Below are 18,805 nucleotides of genomic sequence, written 5' to 3' on the forward strand. Positions count from 1 at the left end.
ATGCCAGAGTTCACACACACATGCACATGCACACACACATGCACACACATGCACACACACGAAAATATGCACACACACAAGCACGAAACCTGAGCACCCAACAAGGTCCTAGAGACAACTCCTTGGAGATGTGGAAGGATAACCACGTACCAGAAAACTTCACATAGCTGGACATGTGTTTCTAGACTAAAATGATTGACCCTGAACTACAGTGGATGAAAAAGCCATACCACTGTGAAAACTCTATACGAAGACAAACAGCAGAAGAACCTATAAGCTTTCAGACGTGGAGGACAAATAGCCTTCCAGAGGCCAGGATGGCAGAGCAGCAGTTCTGGTGACGCAGAGTGGGGTGGAGCTCACGTCTAACCTACATATTTCCAGGCTGGGTTCTATTCTGGTTAGTGCTTAATAACCCATGAAGGAAGAAGAAGGCAGATGCGGAATTTCGGTGGCCAGTTTGTCTCTGGAATGAGAAAGCTGAGATGTCCAGGGACCAGGCAGGCAGCACAGGAGATGCCAGGGTGACCCGGGCACGGAGAAGAAACACCCCGGGGCACAGCCCGGACGTGAAGCACTGACACTCAGGGTCTGACAGGTGTTTTAGTGGTGGAAACATAGGAGCCAAATTGAAAACAAAGGGAAACATCAATCCAAGGAAGACAGAAAACGGTAGCCATGGTACTCTGAAGTGTGCGCTTTGGGCTGTGTTTGCTCAAGCGTTCCTATCCCGCACTGGTTATAGTAGCAGTGGATAAGAAACATGGTTAAAGAAACCCTAAAAATAGAAAATTTAAACAATGCTTAAAATAAAAATTTATTAAGTAAAAACCCTCAAACATTACAGTATATGCACTGTGTGAGTCCATTTCTGTACCTCAGGGAACGAGAAGGCTACTGGACGTCACCAGAGGGCATGACCGTGGTAAGCTCAGACAAGTGTCTTAGGCGAGATGGGCTGAGAGAGAAGGTTCTGGGGTGATGGAAATGGCTCGTTAGTACACACAGGAGGGACCACACAGTGTCTGTGATAGAAACTGTCATATTTATACATCTTATATGGTCTTTGTTTATAACGAGGGATTGGAAGAAAGAAACACCATGTCATTTATTGATGTGGAAGGAACACTAAACACATAGCCAACAGGCTGGGGACATAGCTCAGCAGAAGGGGGCTTGTCTAGCATTCCTGAAGTCCCTGTCTTCTATCCCAGCACCATAAATAAATCAATAAACGACTGAAAACTATTGAAATTGTGGCTCGAGGGAATGGCAGGTGACAGGAGCAGTAGTAAATCTTTTCAGTAATAAACCTTGTAGAATGATTTTACTTTATTAAATACACACATGCATAACTTTGATTGTTTTTTGTTTCATAGTTTGGAGACCAAGTATCATACTCTAGTCCAGGCTGGCCTTAAACTCACTCTGTAGCCCAGGCCAGCCTCTAACAAGCAGCAATCCTCCTGCTTCATCCTCTCACGTGCCAAGGATTACAGGCGTGTTGCATCATGCCCAGCACTTTCAAATTGTTTTTTTTAATGCCCAGAGCTCTCAGTGTTACATGCATCATACGCCGATAGGTTTGGTCTGGTGCCTGTGAGAGATGCCTGGTATTGATTAGAAAGGTTTCTCTGCTGGATGCTATCAAGTAACTGCAAGGCTGAATTGGGAAAAAAAACAAAACAAAAAAAAAAAACCCAAAACAAAACAAAACAAAACAAAAAACAAACGAACAAAAAAAACAAACCCCAGACAACTCAGAACCCAGAAGCTTTATTCGAAATCCTTTCTCTCTTATGTCACGAGGTGAGAAGGGCTGGTCCCACTCAGACACCAGGCTAGTACCAATGACCCTGAGGTCACCCGGTGGGGATGGGCCTCAGTATACAAAAGGCAGACGGTGTTGCTATAGGGCCCTGCTGCTTTGAGTAGGGCTATGGTACCTGGAGACTGTTTGCTGGAAAGAGTCAGGCAACTTTCCCAGCCTGCTAGGGGCGACCAGGTCCTCAGGGACAAATAACACCTGCAGTTAGAGCTCATATTCACGGGATTAACAGGAACAGGACTGGGCTGCTCTGTGCAGCGCCCTCATCCCACCCACCCAGCCCAGCCTCCTTACCTCGGAGGTTCCGGATAAAATCTTCCAGCATCATCTTCCGGTCAGGCTTGATGTTGGGGCTGTACATGTCGGTGTTGAGGAGGATGATGGCGAAGGCCAGGATGAAGATAGTGTCTGGGTTGTGGAATTGTTGCACCACCTCAGGATTGCACATGCAGTAGCGTTGGCTGGCGGGGGATGGGGAGGGCAGGACCATGAGTTCCCTTGTCACAGCTCTTGAAGGATTTTGGTATCAGGGATGCCACTGGCTGTCCACCCTCCAGTACCCACCTCCCACTTGTGGTTAGTAAAATAGGCTGTGTGTAGGTAAGCAGGGAGCATCCACTGGTAGGGTCCCATGTGGCTTCCAGCTTGGAGGACTCACTAGAGGTTTCTGTTTCTCTGTTCTATTCAGCCCAGTTTCCTGCCTATAGGAGAAGGGCTTCACGGAGCTGTATCTCTGGGCCCAGACTCCTGGCAGCTTTACTTCACTACTTCTGTTTCCCAGGAATCAGGGATGCTTGCAGGATGGGGAGAGGAGCTGGGAAAGGGCTCTCACCTGAAAGCTTCTATGAGTCGCTCTACCTTCTGGGCTTCCCCTTGCACTCGGATGTGCGCTTGAAACTTCCTCAGGGCTTCATCCAGCTCCATGTTGGAAAAGTCCATCTCATCCACCACGCAGCTGAGGGCAAGTGGAAGAGGGTTGTGAGTGAGTCGGTCCCTGTCAAGTCCTCTGGAGCTGGGATGGGGTGAGACCATTCTGAGGGGTGGGGAGACCTGGCTTGTTTCTAGCCAGAGATGAATGGAGGAAGAATCTTGGAGCCTTGCTTACCCCTCTGGGTTCTCCTAATAAGCCAGGGGGACGTCTTTCTTCTGCCACCTTGCATCTCATGCAGCAGCCTGAGGAGGTGAGCCACTGGCTGCCACATCTGCCCCACAGCCGCCCAGAGTGATGCGGCTTCCCTTGCACCACCAAGGGCAGGGAAAGCTGAGCTCAGACCTTTCTGTTCTGGATCCAGGTTCTCCCTGAGCCCAGGAGGATCTCAGGGTTAAAAACCACTTGTAACTGGAATGAGCTAGGCATGGTGGCTCATACTTATGGTCCTAGCTACTAAAAATGTTGCAGCAGGAGGATCTCCTGGGTTCCATGATTCTACCTCAAAAAAACACAAAAACAAAAACCCAAAACCAAAAACCAAAAAACAACAAAAAACCCAAAACAAACAAACAAACAAACAAACAAACAAACAAATGGGGTGGAGATAAATGTTATATATCATGTATCTTACTAAGATGGATGGAAGTCCCTTCCTCCCCACCAGAGTCTCTGCATGGGTGAGTCTTTCCTGGATCCCCTTTGTGATGGTTTGAATTTGCTTGGCCCAGGGAGTGGCACTGTTTGGAAGTGGGGCCTTGTTAGAGGAAGTGTGTCCCCGTGGGTATGGGCTTTGAGAGCTTCCTCCTAACTTCCCGAGGAAGCCAGTCTCCTGCTGTTTGCCTTTGGAACAAGCTGTTGAACTCCCAGCAACTCCTGTGCCATGCCTGCCTGGGCTCTGCCATGCTCCTGCCTTGATAACAGACTGATCCTCTGAACCTGTAAGCCAGTCCCAATTAAATGTTGTCCTGATAAGAGTTGCCTTGGTCGTGGTGTCTCTTCACAGCAGTGCAAATCTTAACTAACACATCGGTTTCTTAGGCTGCCTGGAAAGGACAATGCCTGCAGAGTGTTCTCCCTGTTTGATCAACCCCCATCCTTCTGCCCCAGTGTCTTCTCGGGTGTTCTATTCCCAGGGTCTTGTATGGGGTGGCAGGAATCTGGGCGTGGTCATGTTGCAGACATGATAGACCTTCCAGCCTAGAGAAGCTTATCACAATATGGCTGCCATGTGCCCACAGGCTCCCAGAGCTGACATCTGTTATCTCTGTCACACCCCATCCTAGTTACCTCCCTATTGGCTCCTTCACAGCCTGCTCCTTGTCTGCTCAGCCCACTTGGCAGACAGCATCCCAGAACGATGTGGGCATGTCACCTTGTCCTTCAAGGCTGCTCCCAGCGGTGAGCCAAGCATACAGCCCAGTAACCAGGACTTATCAGGCATCTACGAAGTGGCCACCTGAGGTGTAGACAGGCTCTGAGCAGGACCCTTCTCTTTCATGATCTCGGAAGACCCAAAGTTCTTCAACTCCCGTTGCCAGTTGTCAGGAAAAAATTAAGAACTACGCCATAAAGCAGAGATCGGGGCATGAAGCTGCATGGACTCTGCCACCCCACTGCAGAAGTAGGGAGAGAGATCAGGCCCAGAGACTGCAAAGAAGCAGTGGTGGTGGTGGTGGGGAGCAGGAGGAAGCAGGACCCTTCGTCTTTTCTCTCCCTGCCTTAGGTAGCCATCCATAGCCACCCTCGGCTGAGCTTGCTGGGTTCCTCTCAGGCTTGTCTCAAGCTCGTCAGGGTGGGTGGGTGGATGGAGCAACAAGTGCATGGGGACAGGAGGTTTGCCAAGCCTGAAAATCAGTCTGTGCTGGAGAAGGCTGCCTGGATGGCAGAGCCTCCGAGTCTGCCCAGCTAGGGACCACTCTGCTTTCTCAGTGGAAACCTGAGTGTCTGCTTCTGCACTGAACTTTCCTTAGCTTGGTGTGAACAGCAATGGAGCATCACAGGGTCAGTGGGTGCCCATGGCTAAGCCGGGGCAGGAGCCAGGCATCGAGCTATAGAGTGTTGCTATCCTGAAGAAGGAAGCAGCCCTAGCAGGGAACACAGGCAGAGGAGAGACAGAGCTGGTGTGATATAGATACAGAACCGAGGCCAGAGCCAGACATGGGAGGAGACAGCCTTTGTAGTATGAGTCTTGCAGCCAGAGCCACAGAGAGGGGGGCCAGGGAAAGCCAACCGAGAACTGGATAGAGACAAAGAAGCAAAGAGGTGATTGAAGAAGAGTGAAGAGAGCAAGAAAACAGACAAGAGAAGAAAGGGGAGACTGAGGAAGGTGGAGAGGAAGAGACAGAAGTCAGGTAGGCTCCATGTACTGGGTGAGCGGCCTGAGCATGCAGGAGCAGAGAGAGTGAACACATTGTACCCTCTTACTGCAGAGCTGTGAACACCTATAAGGACAAGGAGGATGTCTGTGGGCTCAGCTGGGCCAACACTGACTACAGGTCCTCTGAGGCCAGGCTGGCCCTTAGCCATAATGAGCTGATATCTGGTGGCTTCCCAGGCCTGGCCCACAGGTTCATCTCTATCCTTCTCTCCTCTCTCTCTCTGCTGTGGTCTCCTGAACACTCTCTTCCCCTCCTATGTCTCTTCAGAAGCCTCTCTCCATGTTCCTCTGCCCCCAGAGCTCCAAACCAGGCTTGCATCCTGCATGATGGAATTGGCTGCTGGAATCAGGGCTATACGGGGAAGACAGGGAGGAGGTGGCAGCCAAGGGGTTGGGATCTGCCCAGCCGAGCACAATGGCCTACTTTCCAGCCCTCTACACAGGTGATCTACAGCCTGCGAGCTCACCGGTTCACTGACTCAGGGGCTGTGACTCCAGTAATGAGCTGAGGGTCTAAACTGTCCTTGCTCAGGAGAAGCAGTCAGGTGAAACATGGCTCCCATACCAAGACAGGGGTGGGAAGACTGCCATGGAGCCAGAATGCCTCTAATTCAGAATCTTCTAGGCTGTTCTGAGAGCCCTGAGTTGTGATGGAGAGGGTATTGGTTAAAAGGCAGCTCTCTGGATCCTCTCCAGATCCACCGAGTTAGAACATTTGGAGGCTGGCCTGGGGATCTGCATTCTTCAGTCAGCTCTCTGAGTGATGCTTAAAATGGGGGAAACAAGGGACTGAACTGAAGCAAAGGGTAGGAGGAAACTCAGCCCATTGGGAGCTTTTGAAATGTGAGTCTAGCCACTGCCGAGCCCCAGGGACCAGACTTTCATGGGAAGGTGCTTTCATCCTCCAAGGCTATCAAGATTACTCTGTGGGGTTGGTAAGGGACAGAGGGCTAGGATTTAAAATAGGTACAGCATCACCCACTCTCAAGACACCGTGTGACATCAGTGGTTTATGTTTCATATGTATGAGTGTTTTGTCTGCAAGTATGTACACATGACATATTTATGCAGTTCCATAAGAGGCCAGAAGAGGGCGTCAGATCCACCTGGACCTGGAATTACAAGGCAGCTATGAGCTGACATGTGGGTGCTGGGAACTGAACCCAGGTCCTCTGCAAGAGCAGCAAGGTCACTTAACTACAGCATGGGGGTTTGATAGTAGGTGCACTCCTGGAACCCCTTACAACCTGGGGAGAAAGCCTCATATTTTCTGGCTGCAAAGCCCTGTGGGGAGGGAAGAGAATGGGCTGAGCCACGAGAAAGCCCTCGCTCCTCCCCACTGGTAAGTCACTTCTCACACAGCTATGAGCTAGCCACGCTGAACTCGTAGGACCTGCCCCATCTCAACTCTGGCATTCCCTGAGCAGGACACAGAAGCAGGACACAGAGTTTACAGCCCATCACGATAGCACAGTACAATACCACAGATGCTCCCAACAGCAGCAGACAAGGACATGGCACTCTGGCTGACATGGAACTTATCTCCCTGTGATGAGCAGTGGCTATCCCACCTGCAACTCAGGAAGTCGCTCTGTGCTTTCCCGGTGGGGTCTGTGTCCCCATCTGTCCGCTCCAGTAGACACTCATCTCAGGTCCGTCACCCATAACCCTAACGGCATGGGTTCCTTCAGTGTGGATTTTGCCTGGCACCTCCTAACCTTTCCCTTTCCTCAATTTCTTCTCAATGCTTCTATTCTGTATCATCTGCCAGTGCTTAAAATCCCCCGTTCTGTCTTTCTCTCCCAGAATCGCTAAAGGAAGCAGACTATTGATCAGTTTGCCAAATCTTATTGCTGCTGGGACCAAAGGCAGTAACCTTGCATCCCTAGAGTCCCAACAGTCTCCTTGTCTCTTCTCATCTCCTAATCTTACACAAAGCACCTCTTCGGTCACCTAGAGGCTTGCCCTGTACATACAGAACTAGGGGAGCAGGCTTCCCTGTGATTCTGGGAGGCTCCTTCCTGCTGGGGCTTCCTGGTGTGAACATGGGGCAGTAGCCAGGAGTCTCCCTTTGGAGCCTTGCCTATTGCAGGTTATTTCATGGCTTGTTGTATGTTGAATATGAGACGTTTTCCTCAATCCCATGTGCCTGAGTGCCTGAGTCCCACCTGGTGGCCCTGTTTTGGAGGATATGGAACCTTCAGAGCTTGGGACGTAGCTGGCAGAAGGAAGTCTCTGGCAACCTTCTGGTTACATCTCTATTCCCTGCTCCCCAGGACATTAGAGTTATTGTCTCACGCTTGGCGCCACTGTCGGTGGGCCTGCCCCAGCCACCGTGGCTCCCCAGCTTTGATGAACTGAAGTATGTGTCTCCCCGAAGTTACTTCTGTGAAGTATTTTACTAAGCGATAAGTGACTAATGTCTCTGAAAGAACATAACAAGCCAGTCCTCTGTTAATATCTTTTATGAGATATTAACCATTACCTGCAAGTTTTGTAAGACTTTCAGAGAAGAGACTGGCCCCGCAGGGGACTGCACAGACTCCGAGAACACTCCTGGGTAAGCCTGGCCACCTTCCCCATCTCCCTAGTGTTCCCTGCTTCTCTGTGACTGGTGCTAATTGGCTCTCCCTGAGGGATTCTATCTCCCCCAGATGCACAGTGGAGGTCTGGGCGGTGCCTTGGAGAACATCTGGACATATTCAGTCAGTAACCACGGATATGTGAGGAGACTCTTGATTGTCAGAAGTTATCAGGGAGGTGGCATGGTTCCTACCTCCCACTTCAGAGCCCACTTGGGACTATCCCACGAGAAAGCTCGCACTCCTGGCTTCTTATCTCCACTTCACACCCCCTAGACCTTCCCAATGCTCTGGGCCTGGCTAGCTGGTTGTCTTGCTTTCAACCCATGCACTAAATAGCGCCTAAGTACAAGGTTGGGCCAAGGACCTGCTGAGAGTGGCTGGCAATGCAAATGATTGTACTGTGCTGTTCTGGGGTGAGGCACTGGGTAGTTTTGCGTCAACTGACATGAGCGAGAGTCATTTGGAAGGAGGGAACCCCAAGTGAAAAAATTCCCCCACCAGACTGGTCTGTGGGCGAGTCTGTAATGCAGTTTCTTGATTGATGATTATTATGGGAAGGACCAGTTCACTGTGGGTGGGGCCATCCTTGGATGCTATAAGAAAGTAGGCTGAGTAAGCCATGGGGAGCAAGCCAGTAAGCAGCACCCCTCCATGGGCTTCACAACTCCTGCCTCTAGATTCCTGCCTCGTTTGAGTTCCTGCCCTGACTTTTCACAGTGATGATCTGTAAATTGGAACTGTAAGCCAAAATAAAACCTTTTCCTCCACAGATGGTTGTGTGTGTGTGTGTGTGTATGTGTGTATGTTTGGCATTTATCGCAGCAGTAGAAACCCTGACAATGACAGGGAACCACACTGTAAAAGCAGAATCAAAACTATTTCTTTGTAGCTAAGTGTGGTGGCGAGCACCTATAATCTCAGGACTTGGAGGCTGGGTGGGAGGATCACATGATCAAGGGCAGCTGGGCTCTCCCCTTCCGTCCTCTAAAATCCTTCATACCTATTACAGGTTCTATGCAGAGAAAGGACAAGTTCTACAAACACAAAGAAGATACATCTTGCATTGCTTTGGCCATAAAGAACTCTTAGGGGACGTGCAACTTCAGCTGAGAGCTGAAAGATGAGTTGTGCTGTTGAGGTGAAGTAGGTAGGCTGAGGAGACCCAGGAGGCCGATGAAGACACCAAGGTTGTGGCAGACAAGGTTGGAGAGTGTGCAAAGCAGAGAGGAGGGGAACCCGGAGGATACAGAGGCTTGGGGTGAACGGGATTTTCACCTGCCAGTTAGGAGGAGTCTAGAGTTTATCCTGATTTCATGATTTCTCTGGTTGCTGGGGGCGGGGGCAGGGAGAAATGAGAGGGAGGGAGCAGTGAGCAAGATGGTGCGGGGAGCAGGAGGGGGGGAGGGAGCCCAGTAAAGATGCTACTTCCCAGCTAGAAGTGCTAGGCTGAGTCTAGGGTGAAGCTGAGGGTGGTGGGGGTGAACTGTTCAGAGAAATCTGGGGCAGAGGGTGGAGAGGATGACGGAGCTATGCACAGGGAGCCCAGGATGAGTCCCATAAATCAGCAACTGAAGGTGAGCAGGAGGCTAGACTGAGGCATTAGCTCGGGACACTAAGCTAAGGAGGTTGTGTTGAATTGTATTTCTCTTTTCCTTCTGCCCCCTTTCCTTCCTTCCTTTTCTTTTTTCTTTCTTTTCTTTTTTCGTTCACTCTTTCCTTTTGCCAAAGCCAGGAGTAGAGCTACAGACTTATACACAACTCTACCACTGAGCCTCACTATAGCCAGGCAAACCCTCATGAAGACCCACTGCGTGTCTCTTTTAGTGTACGGATAAAAGCCTGTGTGGCTGGCTTCCTGTTGCCCGGTCTCTCCCTTTGCCTCTGCTTTTGTTTGGAGCCAAACTTCAAGAAGACATCCGTGTTCATGCTGTCTTGTGTCCTGGCCTCTCTTCACGTTCTAATCCAGTGTATGTTCTCATCAGCCTGTTACATATCTCTTGTCAAGGCCACCACTGGTCACCCTGTCACCAAGTCCAGCGGACTCCATTTGTCATGCCCTCAGATATGGGGAGCATTGCCTCCTTCTGGGGGTGATTCCTTTCTCTTTCGAGGTACTCATCCTCTACCTGACTTCTGTCTTAGAGGTGGCCCCCAGGCCTTTCTCCCTGTATTTCTCTAGGAGACCTTGCCAAGTCCAGTGGTTTCTACTGCCTCCTGTAGCTCAGAGTTGATTAGGTTGTCTCTTACACTGAGTCCCCTTATTGCTGGGTCTCCATTGCTCATCTCCATTGTTTATAAGAGTTGATGACAGTGCTACCAAGCTGGGGGCAACTGACTCACCATCGCCTCTGCATCCCAGTGGAGCATCAGTGGTACCCTTTTTTCTGGTTGACTCATCTGAGGTCTGAATGGGTGACAGTCATGAGGATGCAGGATGTCCCAACTTCTCTTGAACAGATGACAGGCTGTGCATCTTTTGTTTTACCTGATATTTGACAGTTTGATTTGCTTAAGCAAATATTTGGCAATGCCAAGTTTGATCCGTTCTGCAGATGAGATGTCCTAGGTGCAGCATGCCCTTCCACTTTAGACTGCAATGACACGTGCGTGCATCAGGAACTATCTGCACCAATCCTATGAGCCCGAGCCTGGCACGGACACAGTTAGTTCCATGCAAAGATGAGTGTCCTGAATTCTCACCCACTCACGTGGCCACTCAAGGTAACACAGCTCTCTGCTTTCCTCCCACACCCGCCACAGGCTCTGAGATCCACCCACTTCTCTCCTGCTACAGCTAGAGCTGTGGCTAGTGACCTGGCCTTTTCTTACTCCCTGCCTCCAGGCCATCCTGGAGAAACATCCTCCCGGGACACTTGCCCGGTCTTCACAGGTTCCTGTTTGCTTTTCTTCAGAATCTTCCACATCCCTTGTATGATGTTTCCCAGCAGAGCATGCCCTTAGCATCCTGCTCCTCCTGCCTCCTTCCTGTCAGTCTTGCCTTCATGCTGCCTCACCCCAACCTTGTAGGTCTGTGGTCTCCCCAGTTTCCATGGTTCTCTGGACTTGTCTTGTGTCTACTTTAGAAATTCCTTGCATGGTTAGATCATGTGATCTCGGCTGTGCTTCAGGATAGGCGAGCTGGTCTCATCTTTGCCTCTCTAGCGGATATACGAGGCAGTAACCTTTCTGGATGATCATGTGGGGGAGTGAGAATCAGTTGGAAGAAGCAGGATCCTGTGCCTTTGAACGTTAGCTGGAGAAGAAGCTCAAGGACCCTTGAAAACTCCGCCCAGGGGCCTAGGGTCTCTTAGTATTCTCTGCCAAGATGATCTGGAATTGACCCCAGACCTCTGCCAGGGAGATGTCCTGGAGGGTTGCCGGTGCTGGCCAGTGATGAGAAGCAGCGTGGGTCACATGCATTTCTTGCCTCCCCCCAGCTGCAGAAGCAGCTGAGTGTGTGATGAGAACTGGAGTGTGTGGACACGCACTGATTGGACGGCTTTCAAGAGAGTCTGGACCTGCTCAAGAGGGCTGTGGATGAATCAGCCAGTGAATCGGGGTGGGGGTGGGGAGAGAGGTTTGCTTGGGCTTCCTTCTTGCCTGTATGTTTTGTGGGTGTGGGGTTTGGGGGGGTGGCGTGAGGGCTGCAGCAAACAGCTCAGGAGGGCTTGGACTCAGAGCCAGCTGTTCTTGCATCTGTATGAACAGTACACTCTTGCATCAAATTGCTTGTTAACACTGATCTGTTCACGCAATCAATTCGCGTTGCGGGGAAATGAAGCATCCTACACGACTGTGATCAAAACGGATTGCGTCATCTCAGGACCTTTTTTTTTTTTTTTTAAAGGAGAGCAAGACAGTGTCTGGCAGACAAAGGAACTGGATGGGAGCTGAAAATAGGTAACAGCAACAGCAGGGATTTTTTTAATTGGCCAGAAGAGATGGTAAAGATATTGTCAGTCAGGCCTGGCTGAGGCCTGGGAGGAGGCAAGTAGCTGCGCTTCAGGCGAAAGGCCGCAAGACGCACAAGCCCTTCTTTTCTTCTGCAGTGCTCGCTTACACAATTTAATTAAAAACATCCTCATCCGCTGGAGGGTTATTATTTTTTTTTCCTGGTCAAAACTCATAACATGCTCTGTAAAGGTCTTTTAGAAAAGAGAATAGGGCCAAGAAAACAGAATGAGAGGATGCTGACTCAGGGACCAACCAGTGTTCCCGTGATGGCACTGGGGCATGAAGAGCTTCCAAAAGAATGGCTGCCAGGTACACAGCCAGGAGTCAAGAGCTCTCCGAGGTAGCCACCAGACAAATCGGCAGTCACTGTGGATGCCAGAACTGATTTTTCTCCTGCTGAACTTGGCAGCATCCTGGTGGGCAGAGGTCATGAGTCCCAAACATGTCTTAGAATCTCCTGGTGCTCATATTAAGCCTGGATTACCCGGCCCCTGAGTTTCTCATTCAGTGGACCTGGAGCAGAGACAGAGTTTGCATCTCCAGTAGGCTTCCAGGTGATACTGATGTTGCCAGTTCTGGCGCCACATTTTGAGAAGTAAGACTGTGCGCTGTAACAATGTGGGGCATGGAAAGAGGTCAGGCCCTTGGGTTGGAGTCTGGCTTCTGCTGTGCAGCAGCCTGGCTCAAGCTACTAAGTGTCAATGTGCCTTACTTCCCTCACTTACAGAATGAACACAACACCAGTATGGCCTGTCTTCTGGGCAGGGCTGGTATGAGTTTTAAGATGATGACGTTCACAAAGGTCCAGGCATAGCAGGACTTCGTAAGTAATGGCTTACACTGTGTTTCTTCAGATCGAGCCTGTGCTGACATGTTGACAAGTGAATGGTTTGAAGCTCCTTTTAGCTGAGGTGCTGAGAAAAACCCCTTTGGATACCAGCAGCTAACTGCCTGAAATGGCACCGTCAGCCAGCTATCTGCGGGCATTTTAAAATGCACACCAAGCAGGAGAAACTGGATCTAGTGCAGGCCTCGTGAGACTTGGGAATCACACCCTCTGCTCTGCTCTTTCCCAGATGAGAAGATCAGCAGAGAAGAGGGATGGAGTTTGTGCCTGATTCCGCTCAATTTCCACTGACCAGCGGGCAAGTCAATTCTCTCTGGGTCGGTTCTACCCGGGCAAGATGAGAGGACTAAGCTATAGCTGAACCCCCACGGGCTTTCTGGTGCCTGGATTCAGAAGCAGGAAGTCACAAGAACCGTGAACGTCTCACATCATGCTTCTTGTGGAGTGGGGCACAGACATTGGTGTGTTGTGGGATTATGGGATCGTTCTGCCTGGCTGCAGGCCTTAGCCATCTGTAAGCTGTGCAACTGAGGGGAAGCTCCCTAACCTCTCTGTTCCTTGGCTCCTGAATTATTAGAAATGGGCGCTCCCACTGCTGCCACTGAGATGTAAGGATGGAATGGGAGATTTCTGGAGCTGTGCCCGCCCTCAGCGCATCCTGAATACTGTGCGTCACAGATATTCCTGTAGAAGTCGTTAGAATAGGATGACTCCCTAGAAGTCTCATGGTAGAGTGGTTAGTAGGAGCCGCCAATAGAATGTTGCCCAGAGGGTGGGAATGGCCCCTCCTGTGTTGCTTTATGAGAGACTGGGCTGGAGACATCCATGTGTAAAATCTCAATCCATATGCCGTATGTCTGGATTTGTTCACCCTATCTTTGGGGTCCACAAAGTCTCCAATTCAGGGAGTAAGGGGGTCCTCAACTTTACTTTCATGACTATTACTGTTCAAGAGAGTTCTTATCTACCCATGTCAAGGAGAGAGAAGGGTGCTCACAGAGGTACGATGTCAAAGATTTAAATCTGGAAGGACACCACTGTTCTCCTTCCCTTCCCTTCCCTTTCCTTCCCTTCCCTTCCCTTCCCTTCCCTTCCCTTCCCTTCCCTTCCCTTCCCTTCCCTTCCCTTCCCTTCCCTTCCCTTCCCTCCCCTCCCCTCCCCTCCCCTCCCCTCCCCTCCCCTTTCTCTTCTCTTCTCTTCTCTTCTCTTCTCTTCTCTTCTCTTCACTTCTTTCCTTCCTTCCTTCCTTCCTTCTTTCTTTGACAGTGGCTGAACTTGAACCTGGGGCTTTATGCATGCTAAGTTGTGCCTTATCACCATGGTGTAAATCATCCCAAGACAACACTTTTAAAAGACACCTCTCTTGCCCCTCTGGGTGGTAGAAGAGAACTTTTGAAAGCCGTGGAAATAGCACTAAGACCTTTTCCTACGTGGTTCTTTCCCTCCCCTCCCCTAGACCCTTGAAGGGTCTCCCTGAGCCAAGGCCTAAACTTCCTCTCCACAAGGGAATTCCTCAGGCAAAGGTTCTGAGCTGAAAGTACAGCAATGAGTGGGCAAGATGTTCTCAAAATATTTCTTGCTAGCCAGAAAGGCCACAGACTTCCAGACTGTTGGGTATTGATAGGCAATCTGTCATTTTAAAAAAGTCCCAAGAAGAACAAGTCTGTTATATTCTGGCCAACAGACACATGCTGGTGGAAATGAAGTCATGAAAATATGACTCCAAACATCAAATGCTAATTAGTATGTACCGGAACTTCACACAGGACCCGAGAAGTCTGGTGGAAGGAAGGAACATGCCGGAAACTTCCTGCTGGTGGCATTACCCTAAAGCTGCCCTTGGAGCATTCTCACTGAAATGGTAGGCACGTTTGTTCTCCTCTCACATGTGATTCACATCGGAAGGAATCATCCACGCTAGAAGAGAGACTGCTCACAGCCGGCTCAGAACATTCTCCCATCCGCTGGCCTTCAAGCCCGCTGAAGCAGACACTTCAGGAAGGAAATAGAGCGGAGCTAAATTCCCAGCCACACGAAAACTGTGGGTGGGTGGAGCGGTGGGCAATGCTTGCCCTAAAAGATCCCAGCCCTGCCTGGCTCCTATACCTGGGCTCCCAACGTGTCTCTTTTGTACACCCAGAAAGGATGTTTTCAGGATCCAGGGTAGTCCCCAAAAGGAGCAAGTCCCATCCTGTTCTTTCCCGCGCCTCCCTGGCAAATTCTAGCAACTTCTCATCTGATGAGTAGATCTGACATCAAACCAGAACTGGCACACTCAAGCTCTTTTGCTCTGAAACAGCAGTGGGAAGGTTCTAATGTGTCTCGGTTTTAGGTAGGAAAAATAAAAATGGAAACAGCTAACATTTATAGAAATCCTCCAGAGTCTCAGGCGGTTCAGCACGTCACATGCGCTTAAAAAAGACATAATTCGGGGCTGGGGATTTAGCTCAGTGGTAGAGCGCTTACCTAGGAAGCGCAAGGCCCTGGGTTCGGTCCCCAGCTCCGAAAAAAAGAACCAAAAAAAAAAAAAAAAAAAGACATAGTTCAGCAGATTACTACGATTTTTATGTAACAAACATGGATGTTAAAAACAAACAGCAGTACCTTAGAGTGGGCATGGCCCTTTGATAGCTTTATTCTTATTTGATTATAAGCCTACTAGAATTCAGTCTAGGTTGGTCAATTTTCTTGCACTGTGAGCAAATACCTGACAAGAAGCAACTTAAAGGAGGGAGGATTTATCTTGTCTCACAGTTTGGGGGACACAGTCCACCACAGTAGAGAAAGGTAGCAGGCAGCTTGGTGATGGTGGGAGCTTCAGGCAACTTATTCACATCTTAGTGGATCAGGAGGCAGAGAGCTTGGGTTGGAACCAGGACCTATAACCAACTAGCTCTGCCCTTAGAGCCCTGTGCCTTCCAGTTAGGCCCCAAGTCCAAAGGTTTTACAGTCTCCCAAAAGGGCACCGTGAGCTGGGAACTGAGTGTTCAAACACATGAGCCGGTGGGAGATGTTTCACGCTCTGACCATCCTACCCTACCTCTAGCCCCTAGTAAGCGCCTTCTCAAAATACTAAATGCATCCAGTATAACCAACCACAAAAGTCACCCAAGTCAGACTGTCCCAACAGTGTTCAAAATTCCAAATTCTAAAACCTCTTCTGAGGTCCAAGACGGTCTCTTAACTGTGAACCCCTGTGTAGTCCAAAGACAAGTCACGTGTTTCCGGCAAGGAAGGATGGGGACAACGTGACACCGAGGCTAAACACAGCAAATGCCAGCCCTGGCCACTTCCACATCTAGCACGCAGGGTTCACAGAGACCTCAGGACAGTGTCGGTCACATTTGCAGTGAGTCATAACTGTGACAGACTCCTTTAATGCTGTGCTGCCTCGAAACCGGGGTCCATTACTTCTAAATCCAGTCTCACTAAAAAGCTCGGAATCTGGGTAGGACCCAGCCAGATGCTTTGACAGACATAACATCTGGTTCTAGTCCAGGCCCTGGGAGAGTTTTGATGGCTTCTGCAGCCTCAGGCGCTGGACTTGTCATCCTCTGTGTTTCAATCAGCCTTTTGTTCTCCCAAACAATAACTGTGATAGCTCACGGGTTCTACTCACGGCCTTTAGAGGCTTCTCTAACTCAAAGCTCTGAAAGCTTCCATGTTCTCTTCCTGTAACCAGGTCTTAAGGCCCAGTAGTCACATGGTCAGTCCTATTAGAGTCACGACCCCACTGCTCAGAACCAATTTTCTGGAATAGCTATTTTTCTCATTGCCGTGATCTAACACCCAACAGGAAATAGCCTAAGTGAGAATGGATTTGCTCTAGCTCATGTTGTCTTGCTCACGGTTTGAGGGGATACGGTTCAGGATGGCGGGAAAAGCTTGGTCAGGAAGCTTAAAGACGGAGAGTGTTAGGACATTAGCTCACATCTCAGCAGACCAGAAGGCAGAGAGATAGGGTTAGACTCAGGGCAGGGTTTTATAAGCTTCTCCCCTCTTCACCCTGTGTCTACTAACCAGGCAGATACTAAAAGATTCTACAACCCTCTACGACAACAATGCCAGCTTGGGATCAGGTACATGAGCTTGTAGAACTTCCCATTCAAATGCAATGTGGCTTCTGGGAAAATGAGCCCAGAGCCCAGAACCATCAGCCATCGAGAACGCCAAGGGCCGCACTCTGGGAACGGAGCCCATAATGGTATGCTCGGGCTTGGGCAAGCATCCGAGGCAGCTCCTGCTCTGGTTTCCCAGCCTTTCCTTTTTCCTCACAGCTCTGAATGCTGCCTCTGAAATAAGAATTTCCCCCTCTGAGAGTCATTCCAACTCCATCTTCTCTCCCGCTGCCGCCTGCTGGGGAACTCCGTGGCTTGGCATGTCTCAGTCTCTGAGGACACGGGCGATTTATGTCCTTTTGTTTGGCAAACATCTATGTATGGAATAGATGTGATTGGCTGAGTGCCTTCATGCAGGGCAGGGTAGGGTAGGGCTGTAGACTAGCCCCTGAAGCTTTTCCAGCTTGGGCAAAGCCACACCAGACAGCTGTTACTTCCTGTGCTCCGTCCAGGGGGAGTGAGGAGGGAGCAGCCATTTATTTAATGTTTCCAGGTAGTGGGCTGGAGTGGCAGGGAGGGACCAATGCTCCCAGTGTCCTGGCTTTTAATGCTGACACCTGACTCTCTTTGTTTCTCTGTGTCCTGCTGGCACGAACTGGGGAGTTACGAACTTGGGCTGTAGGGCTCTTTTCTGTGGGGTTGAGTCAGTCCAGAGGCTGAGAGTGTCAAAAGTTCAGATTCTGGGGCAGGATTTAGGATATTTGTGGGCACAGTACCATGTCTCTCCTCTGTACTCCACTCTTCTCCCCACACCCAGGATGCCAGCAGAAAAGCCCTTGGCTTCTCATCCCTCTCCATCCATGTTTAGGTGTGCAAGTTTCCTGAGACTGTGAGCCATGCTTATTCCCACATACAAACGTAGAATGCCAGCCCAGGTCTATTCTTAACACAGAATAGGCACCCAATGTTTGTTAAACGAACAATAAATAATAAATGGTCGTCTCCTTCTTTCCTGCAGCCCCAGTTCTGCCCTCAAGCCTAAAGCCTGAGACTTTGACAGGATGACGAAGCATGGTCCCCACATTTAGGGCAGAGAATCATCTGCCCTAATGCATCAGCGGCTGCTCTGAGGGACGGGAAAGGTGACAGCTTTCACAGAACCCGGGGGACTTCTGAGATCGCAGAGCCCAACTTTTTCATCCTACAGATAAGGAAACAGGACTTACAGGAGCACCTTCCCCAACCTACCTAGCACCCAGAACCAGAGACAGCTGTTTCTTAAAACCTACCCACCGGCCCCCTCTCCCCAGAGGGTGCCAGCCTACTCCCTAGCCTGGTCTTCTCCAGCACAAGCCATAGCAGCAGGCCCAGGTCTGAAGCTCTTATCCCCCACCGACTCACCCATCTCCACCATGCCATCTCCGGGGAAGGGTGACAGTTAGTTTTCACGGCATTGTTCAGCACAAATCCTATGTCCCGCATGTCCCAGACCAAATGTGGGCTTGGCACCAGAATGCAGGCCAAGTTGCATGATGGACGAGGCATGGCAGAAAAGACAGACAAACAACCAAACCAGAGGAAGCCATGAGGGGAGCAGGGATACTCTCGTCTCCCAGAGGAGAGAGACAATCAAAGTCTCCTGGGAGTGTGGGCCAGTTGGACAGAAGGAAGTTAGTGGAAAGAAAAGGGACAGAAGGCCAAAGACAGAACACGGGGTTAGGGTGGGTAGGAAGAGGTTGGAAGTGTGGTCTTTCTCCTCTGGTTGGTTGGCATGTTCTAGGTCCCTGCATGAGTTCATGGGCATCCTTTTGGGACACACCACCTAACAGAGCGGGCAGGACAGGGAAAGTGGAGCTTGAGGGAGGAGAAGGAAGGAGCAAATGGGAACTGCTAGAGTTTATCAGCTCCCATTACTCCTCTAGTGTGAAACCGCAAGGTCAGGCCGCAGTTCCCATACAGGAAGGGACAAAGCATTGGTTCTGCCCGGCCAACACCATCCAAGGAGGCCGAGATTTTTCAGCCAGGGCTCAGCCCTTGCTGTCCTACCTGCATTGAGATGACACTCCCCCGTCACCATCAGTGACTCCAGAGCATGCAAGGAGCTACCACCTGGGCCTCTAAGTCTTTTCAGACCATGAGGTGTGCTAGGATACCTAACCTCATTCTCAGGGAACAACTGTTCATCCACAGGGCCAAATCCTCCCATCCTCACAGGCTGGGGCACA

The 18,805-nt window shown here is 50.2% G+C and overlaps 1 protein-coding gene across 5 annotated transcripts in view; it reads right to left on the minus strand.

Annotated features, from left to right (window-relative positions):
- Positions 1 to 18,805, minus strand: part of Iqsec3 (IQ motif and Sec7 domain ArfGEF 3) — a 96,357-nt gene that overhangs the window by 16,208 nt on the left and 61,344 nt on the right. For all 5 annotated transcript variants that reach the window (XM_063286403.1, XM_063286401.1, XM_063286402.1 and 2 more), the window contains 2 exon segments: positions 2,661 to 2,783; positions 2,123 to 2,289 (listed from right to left, as the gene is read on the minus strand). In XM_063286403.1, coding sequence (XP_063142473.1) covers positions 2,123 to 2,289; positions 2,661 to 2,783 — 290 coding nt within the window.

The sequence above is a fragment of the Rattus norvegicus genome, chromosome 4 (assembly GCF_036323735.1).
Source record: "Rattus norvegicus strain BN/NHsdMcwi chromosome 4, GRCr8, whole genome shotgun sequence".
NCBI lineage: Eukaryota > Metazoa > Chordata > Mammalia > Rodentia > Muridae > Rattus > Rattus norvegicus.